The sequence below is a fragment of the Carya illinoinensis genome, chromosome 4 (assembly GCF_018687715.1).
Source record: "Carya illinoinensis cultivar Pawnee chromosome 4, C.illinoinensisPawnee_v1, whole genome shotgun sequence".
Lineage (NCBI taxonomy): Eukaryota > Viridiplantae > Streptophyta > Magnoliopsida > Fagales > Juglandaceae > Carya > Carya illinoinensis.
In genome coordinates this window covers 11,254,554-11,263,079 of record NC_056755.1, presented here as the reverse complement: position 1 = coordinate 11,263,079, position 8,526 = coordinate 11,254,554, and the positions used below count along the sequence as shown (strand labels likewise).

The 8,526-nt window shown below is 35.4% G+C and overlaps 1 protein-coding gene across 2 annotated transcripts; it reads right to left on the bottom strand.

Annotated features, from left to right (window-relative positions):
- Positions 1–3,486: 3,486 nt before the first annotated feature.
- Positions 3,487–8,526, bottom strand: LOC122308127 (aspartic proteinase-like protein 1). 2 transcript variants are annotated; one of them, XM_043121300.1, is made up of 10 exons: positions 7,965–8,526; positions 7,641–7,779; positions 6,268–6,509; positions 5,922–6,149; positions 5,616–5,754; positions 5,471–5,541; positions 5,246–5,345; positions 4,363–4,423; positions 4,198–4,269; positions 3,487–3,956 (listed from the first exon to the last, which is right to left on the bottom strand). In XM_043121300.1, the coding sequence occupies exons 1-10, from the start codon at positions 8,270–8,272 to the stop codon at positions 3,688–3,690; spliced, it is 1,629 nt and encodes a 542-aa protein (XP_042977234.1). In that variant the 5' UTR covers positions 8,273–8,526; the 3' UTR covers positions 3,487–3,687. The 2 variants fall into 2 exon arrangements, with proteins under 2 accessions (XP_042977234.1, XP_042977235.1); XM_043121301.1 differs by having other exon boundaries at positions 6,268–6,543; positions 7,965–8,127.

Genomic DNA, 8,526 nt, shown 5'->3' with positions numbered 1-8,526 from the left:
TAGACTTTGTCCTAATTTTTTCTTAGTTCCTGATACAGAAACCTTGCGCTTAGGAGAGAGGATATTTGAAGGAAACTTTGTTGTGGGCTCCTATACTATCTTGGTGACTATTAATATGTACATTTTCATTTAAAGATCTTCAGCCCCATGTTAGGCAAGTTCCTTCTACACACTTTTTGACAGTTTGAATTTGAACGTCTAACAAAAGAGAGAAGGAAAAACAAAGGATCCAGATTTCTCCAATTGTACATCATTTATTTGAAAATTTAACCAGTAAATTGGCTCTTTGACAACTCATTCAACTCAATGATGCAGATGCTAGGAAACAAACACAAACTAACCAGCCTAAGATGGAGAGGATCAGAGAGGAGGGATGATATTAATAGCCCGCCAAGAATTTTACAAATATGTCTGTAAAGAAAAACTTTTGAAATTGAAAGTAATGTTCCTGGGAAAGATAATTACTACTTAATTGATGGATCGATTAAATTAATAATGGACGGTGAAAGGAGTTGCTACAAGATCATCAGAGCAGCCGATTGACGCGTGGCAGAATCTGACATTGGAGATAGTAGGAGCTGGCTGACTGGCTCCCTTTGTTTGTGGGGCTGGCTGGCTGGCTGGCTGTCCACTCCATCTTTTCTGTTTGCCCATCTTTTCTTTCTTTTGCATTGGTTGGTGGGTTTGATTTGTCAGCCGGAGCTCCATCTACCGAATACTCAGCGAAGAATATTGATTGATACACAATATTTTTTACAGTTTTTATATTATTATGTTTTAAAATGGAAATATTTCTGTTTTTCCAAATTGTAAAAATTTATATAAAGAAATTAAGGTTGCATTTGAATGTTAAGTTGACTTAGGATGAATTGAGTTTTTTATGAATATTAGTGAATTAAGATGGTGAAATGAGTTTTGTAGAGCCTCTAAGATGAGTTTAGTTGTATTTAGATGTTAAGATGAGTATTTATAAAAAGTCAAAAATGATTGTAGGTCCTATGTGTTAAGAGGTATTGAGTTAAAAAAAGTTATGGATTCCGCGTGTAAAGAGGTTTTGAATTTAGTAATTGAGAGTTAAGTATTTGGATGTTAGACTCAGTTTAAAATTAATATGAATTAAATTAATTTTAGTTAAGTTTAAGTTCCAAACGGAGGCTAACATCTTTTAATTTCGTAGCCAGAAGGCTTTCCTTCTAATCCTCCTTGCTCCCCCATCTCATCTCAAGTGGTTTGGTAAGATAAATCGTACAAACACATAGCTATCCTAAAATAATTACATAGAGATAAATCATGGTTAGTCTAGACAAATCCTATATCTTGGCATTGTTAATTAACCATTTATTTCGTTAATCATGCGTCTTATATCTCTTATTCGTAACCCTCAAATATCAAGTTGTAATTACGGTATTCTTCCGTTACAAGTGAGAATTTGTCAATAAAATTAAAGTATCGTCCTCTTTTTTAAAAAAAATAAAAATGTATCTTATATGCCTAACCATGATTAGTTAGCTAATAGCAAGGAAGACACAAGGCTATTAAAAATGCTTGTACACAGCTATCATGATCATGATATCAGCCAAACTTTGTCACAAACTTATATATAACTAGGTTGCACTCAAGATTTAAGAGAGATTCGAAACAATTACCAATACAAACTTGGTTGTTCTATGGCTTGAGGTGCATTTGCGACAAGTTTCTTATTAAGGATCTATATATCTTTAAGATTAATATGAATTTTATTCTGATATTTGGTGTCAAAAAAATAAAAAATAAAAAAGGAAATATGTCTACCAAAATAGGAACACCGAAAGGCCTAAAAGGGAAGCCTGGCGATTATCTCGAGCAATACTCAGATGCATATAAATCTCTAGATTATCAGCCGTGTCTAGCCACTACCCCCACTTTTTCCACTTTATTCCATTGGAGAAGCTTGTGTCAAGATCTTCTCATTAACGTCGCAAATTTTTATCAAAAGTTCATTTTCTAGTTGGTTCGATTCTTAATCATATACGCTAATATAATACAAAGTAAACAAATAAAAGATTCGGGGTCCACGAAAGGTGCACTTTTCTTCTGGTGTACGTGATTGAAGCCATGTACAAAAGTTGTTGCACTTCTAGTGTGATTTGTTGTGGATGCTAGGCTAGTGTCGGTACATTTTCGATGCAATAGTCTACCCAAAGTTACTTTCACTCAATTCCGTGTAGAAATTAAAAAGGGATTTAACTATAAAAAAATTACATAAAAATAAACTCACGAGCTAACATAGTTTCATATCAATGATATGTTAAATTTATTTTAGAATAAAAGTAGTTTTAGTAGTTTTATAATCTAATATATCATAGTAAGCTACGTCAATTTATATGTTTATTTTTATAAAATTTCTTTGTGACTAAAACATTTCTTTTTATTGGAAGTGCAACATTCGGTTCATCATTGTTGGCAACCGAAGTGATTGACCAATTAAACAAGGTTTATTGCGCTTTTCCTTAAGTTTAATTACATTTTTCTAATTCAACTTACTGCTCCATTGTATTTTCTAATATTGAGCTTCTTTTTTTTTTTTTTTTTGTTACTTCCCCATCCGTTAATTTTGACAGTTGAATTAGATAGAAAATTATCGAAGTGGTGGTTTTACTTCTAATAAGTTAAAATCCAAACTTGAAAGAAAATAATTATTCATAACGTTATTAACCCATATGGGCTATATATACTTTGAAGTTTATGGGACAGTGATGCACTTTGATTATCACAAGTAGCAAGCAAGGTTCCCACCCTTAACGTCATAGTATTACATCATTAGGTGAATTAAGACACCGATTGAATATTGAGTTGAGTTAAGATAAATTAAATTCTTTATAAACAGTAATATATTGAAATGGTGAAATTAGTATTATAAAGTTCATTTAAGATGAATTTATATGTGTTTAAATGAGTTAAGATATATTTATAAGAAATTTAAAAATATAGTAAAACTCACATGTAAATATGTGTTAAGTTGAAAAATATTACAGATCTTACATATAAAAGATTTTAAATTGAAATAAATTTAGTGATTTAAAAATTGAATATTTAAATATTAGACTTAACTTAAAATTAAATTGAACTAAACTAGTTCAAGTCCAGTTCTGAATGGGACCTAAAGCTTTCAAATTTTTCCTTCTCTTTTTTGATTAGGAGGCATAATATTGAACACTCGCAGGAATGTCTTTTCTCTTCGTACTAATTTTCATGTTCAAATGTGCAAAATAAATCTGTAAAAGGTCAAAACCTCTTCAAAATTCTGTTGGAACTTGGTATAGAGCAACCATCCAAACCATCCAAGAGTTTGGGAAATGATTTCACAAGCAGAGTAATGGGTAAAGTTTGACGACTTCGTCAAACAAGGATCTCCATGATGAGAAAATTGCGCTTGGATAAATACAACATAATACAACGATAAAAGAAAGAAGAAGAAGAAGAAGAAAGCAAGAAAGAAAGAAAGAATGCAAGATGAAGAGAATTATACCATAAGCCCCCAACTAATCCAATGACCCATAAGGTAAAAATTGCGGGCATTGGATGACACAACATGACAGCTACATATTACTTATTTGAGAAAAGAGAAGAAAAAAAATAGACCATGTGAAAAAACAAAAACGAGCAACCCGGGATTTACATGCAAGGCTACCTAAACTAATTAAATATCTATGAGATGATGCCAGTATCCGCTTTAAAGTCTGAAAAAATATTGAGAAATAGAAGCAGCACCACCGGCAGTGATCTTAACAAACAGGACCTACAGAAATCAAGCCGACTTGAGGCAGCTGATGGTTTGGATGGAGCTCTTCCAGCAACAGCAGGAGGAACTGCACGCCCACCAGGGGTGCTCTGCTGAGCATTTGTCGGCAATGGATTCGATGGTGTGCCATTTGGAGAAATAAGCGGCATTTGTTTACCATCACTGAGATCCTGACCTGCATATGCACATTGGTTAGCTCTCATCAACCTGAACGAATTGCAATTACGTCTGTTTAATCAACTTGGCCATTCAGCACATCTATAAAAGATATAAAACAAAAAAATGTTTATGAACAAGTAGCTGTTGGCATCTCAATTATATTTGAAATGGCCGGTTTCCACACATTGCATAAGGTCATCAACTTGGGAAGACTGGAACAAGTATTAAAAATTAGAGTGGACATAGTGAAAACTCACAATTTGAGTGTGACCAGGCTAACTTCAAATTTTCTCTATCAAACACCATACGGTATCCCGTCATGAAGTTCTCTGCATTACAATATTCTTTTTTTAGTTTTATAATGAAGATAAGAGATATTTGTGTGCTTGGGATTTATCAACAATATAATGTTGCATACTTACGTCCAATTGTTCCAATATCTCCACCTGCTGGCTGTATGGCTAAACAAAAGCCAACAACTCCCTGCAACAAAACGGCCACAATTTTAGATCCCCCGCCATGAATCCCGATTGATACAATAACTACCTTTTAAGCACCATAGAAAATATAATTCTACAATGTACATAAAAGTTGTTAAATGGTCCAATACGCCTCTTTAAAAGTCAGTAACCATAGAGATGATGGTCTCAATTCGAGACAACAATGCAGATGATTCACTACATAAATTACCAATAAATGGACAAAAGCTGTTGAAAATCAAATCAACCAGTCATATTATCAAAAGCGGCCTAGTTACATTATCTATCAATCTAATAATTACTTGTTGGTAATTTTCTCAGCACAATAAAATCATTTCTTCAAAAAAAAAAAATTGAGAATCAAAGGGCTATGGGCTTGCCTTGGAGTTGGGGATATAGCACTCAACACAGGTGTCTAGTCCAGATAAGCATGATATTTCTTTTTCAAGTAGCTTGAACTTAGGGCATGGTTGCCACTAGTAATATGGTATAATGGTCAATTTGCCTCAAGATTAGTATGATAATCTTTCAGACAGGAGCACCACAACTTTGCTATCATTCCCTCGGCTATACTTGTTCAGGGTTGTTAGACTATGAAAAATCTACTTCTGAAGACATTCATCAAACCTTTTTTCTGTGTCTGCTGGTGCTAATTTTAGATGCAATTTTGATAGCAACTTAAAGCTTAAAAACTAACTTTGCTTCATTCAAAGTTCTGACTTCTTATCGAATAACTGAGTTATTCTTACTTCAAGGGAAAACTGGGTTGGGCAGAAGGGGAATATCATACCCAGGTGTTAAAAATTCTCAGAAAATTTGTACTCACCTGATTGCCATTGATAATGAAAACAGGGTTATGGACCACAAAGCTGTTGTTTAATGGGAAAACAAGTGTCACGGAGGGAACCTTGGGCAACTCCTGTGAACTGAATCATAAAAAAACCACCTGATCATCAGCATGACACAGATAGCATGGCATACACATATAACACATTGAGAGAGAGAGAGAGAGGATAGTAGCTTTTGAACTCTTTATGTCAAGCAAATTCACCTGGCCTTATAGCAATACTTCCAAGGAGATCCTTCATAGCTAGACCTTGTAGCATTGACATGTCTGTCAAACTTTGATAATTGAAAGCCACATTAGACCTTGATAATGATTATACACGAAATTGTTCACAACAACAATAAATTACCTCCTTTGCAACTTTTTCATACAACTCATCTGGAAGAAACGTAAATGATGTCCCACTATCAATCAGTGCCCTGAAGCTTGTCTGCTCAAGACATGCGTTTCCAATACAAGAAGCCTCCACCCGAATAATGTAGGTTTTACTGAATGAAAACGTGAGTTGATCATGATTATCAATGCCAAGAAGTCAGAATATGTGTATAAAGATTCAAGAAGACATCAATATTAACTCTCACTTAATTATCAAAAAATATATATATTAACTGTCACTGTACAAAATATAAAAACATTTGAAAGCTAGAGGCTGTACTATATTCCATCTAATGGCAAGAACGAAGTAGACTGTTGGATGGATGGTCCTAAGTCCCCAAAAAAAATTCTCCCAGAATCATCCTCATTGAAGCATATTGAGAAAGAGTTCTGGACTAATCCTGCTTTAGCAAGAATACTTGGAACTGCAATCTCTCCAAATCCGAGACCCATGAGACCATCCGGAGCCACGCCATCCAAGTAACCACCACTTTGTTTCATACCACATCTGTTTTCAGAAGAATTGATGGGAAGGATTAGTCCTTACTCAGGCAACCAGCAAAAACTCAAGTGAATGGAACAAAGATCTGTAAAAATTTTAGCAGGGAATGGTAAATAAAGCACACCCTATAATGACTGGAGCCTGAACGAAATTTTTCGACACATTTGCACCTCCAGATGCAAGATGCAACACGTCCTCAACCAGCAACCCAGAACTTGATGTGTTTTCTGTGTAGTAATCTCTAGTGTAAGGGCATGGCTGCTTGGGACTTTTGCAGTTTGGACCTGATTCGCATAACCGATGGCTGCAATATAGATGCTTGCTGGTGCTTGAACTAGATGGATTGTACTCATTCAGATCTCTATCCTGCATAATAGATGCCCCATATAGGAGGGAGCCCCTGCCAATCAATTATTGGAAATAAGGACTAAAACTGTTATCAACTCTCGAAAGAGACTGCCCCACTCAACCGAAACATATAAGCCCCGAGTGTTTTAGGTGGCCGCCCAACCTGGCTCTCTCTAATGACCAGAAATCATGAGACCAGCCATCTACATTCGTACATAGTCACTTCTCTGATCTATTAACTCTAGTGTGTCCGTAATTCTTCATCTTTATTGATTTAACATCCACATATTAAGGAGATGGTATGATCTTCCAAAAAGAGCCATATCATGAATGGTGCCATAGTTAACCCAGACATCAGGAATAGATACGAGACTTTATACGAATCCTTAGAAATACCATCAATGTAATTCTCTTTCCATTTTTTTTTTCACATATATGCGAAATGTTCTTAATATTATCATCCACGGTTGGTCATGTATCATACTTTAAGTGATTTTTCGGTTGAATCTTTAAGTCACTGACGTATCAATCAGTGTAATAATAAAATCTAATATAAAGAGTTGCATACACAATTCCAGGCACTCTCAATTTGCAGCAGTTAATCCCCAAACCCTTAAGGGCCTAAGGCTGGCATCAGTAAAAGTTCTATAAATTGCATTGACCAATCGCTATTATGGTATGGTCTAGACCAAAAGTAAAAACAAAGAGAAATGCTTTAACCAAATTCTTCTCAAGTTAACTCACAAACTGATGTGATTTAATATGGTAGATCAAATTATACAGCTACTTGTATTATAAACCATTATATAACGAATTATATAAAGTCATATCAGTTTGTAAATTTACTTTTATAAAATCTCTACGTGGCATTTATCAAAGAGTGGCTTTACAGCCACACATGGGGATCCCTACTGGAATCAAGTGCAATTTTTTTTTTCTTTTTTTTCATGTATTTTTTAAATATTTTTAGAAAAAAAAACACAATATTACTAAAAATTACTATCTTAATCGTTAAGTAAAAAATTAAAAAAATAATAATAAAAATGCCACTGTCGAAATTCTCAGTCGGGATCCCCTTTTGTTGCTTTAGCATTTCTGTTTATCAAAAACAAAATGGTCATCAAAGTAAGCAAAATAAAGTTGGCATACCAAACTACTGTAGTAACGAGCAGATAAGGGAGCACATTGTACGCAATCGCATGGAACCCAAAGTAGATCACTCCCAGTATCCAATGCAACAAGAAACGAAATATTCGGTGTCCCAATATCAATCCACGTGTAATGTAACCTAAAAAAAATGGAAAAGATAAACATATTATTATTAAGATGTAAAGCGGAATTCAACGTAGGGAAATTTTGCTGTCGTATTTCTAATCTCGTTTGAAAACTTCTGACATTTGTCGTAGAAAAATATGCCAGTATAGACCAATAGAGTCAAACAAGGCATTTAAAAAGCGAGGTGAAAAAGCGAACCATCCGAAGTCATTTCCGAACGACATCGTATTGCTCCCTCGGGAAGGAAAAAGCAACTGTTTTTGAGCTCCGAGCTTCATGTTATGCCTCCGGAAGTCACTGCTCAGCAGCATCTGATAGTACTCAACGCTCCCCTTCCGCTCCGGCCACGACGAACTAACCGCACTACCGTTTCTCGAAATCCTAAACGCCCTCACTTCGTCCGAGAACCAGTGAACAAGCCTCGACGACAACGGCACCGCCGCACTGCCATTCTGAACCATCAGCCACGCCGTCAACAAAAAATACATCAAACGCCGAGCAGCCATCTCGACTCGAACCCGGAGCACGAGGATCACAACAAACAGAATCTAAAACGGATAAAAGAAAAAAGGAAACGTAGCTTGAGATCTAGTGTTTGGGAGAAGAAGATTGTGTTGAAACAGGAAGAAAGCGAAGGAAGGGAAGACGACTAACGAGGGAGGGACTGCGGAGTGCGGTCTGGAGTGTTTGTGAGGTGAGCGTAAAGGAGAGCAATGGAGGCTGATTGAATCATTACAGTGGTTTTAAGTAAGAAAATTAA

Bases quoted from the DNA above. Each gene is read 5' to 3' on its own strand.
- LOC122308127 (XM_043121300.1), bottom strand. From the start codon at position 8,272: ATGGCTGCTCGGCGTTTGATGTATTTTTTGTTGACGGCGTGGCTGATG. The intron at 6,510-7,640 runs GTATGCCAACTT...TCTATTATGCAG, and splicing joins CTCGTTACTACAGTAGTTTG to GATAGAGATCTGAATGAGTA. The intron at 5,346-5,470 runs GTGAATTTGCTT...TTTATGATTCAG, and splicing joins AAGTATTGCTATAAGGCCAG to TTCACAGGAGTTGCCCAAGG.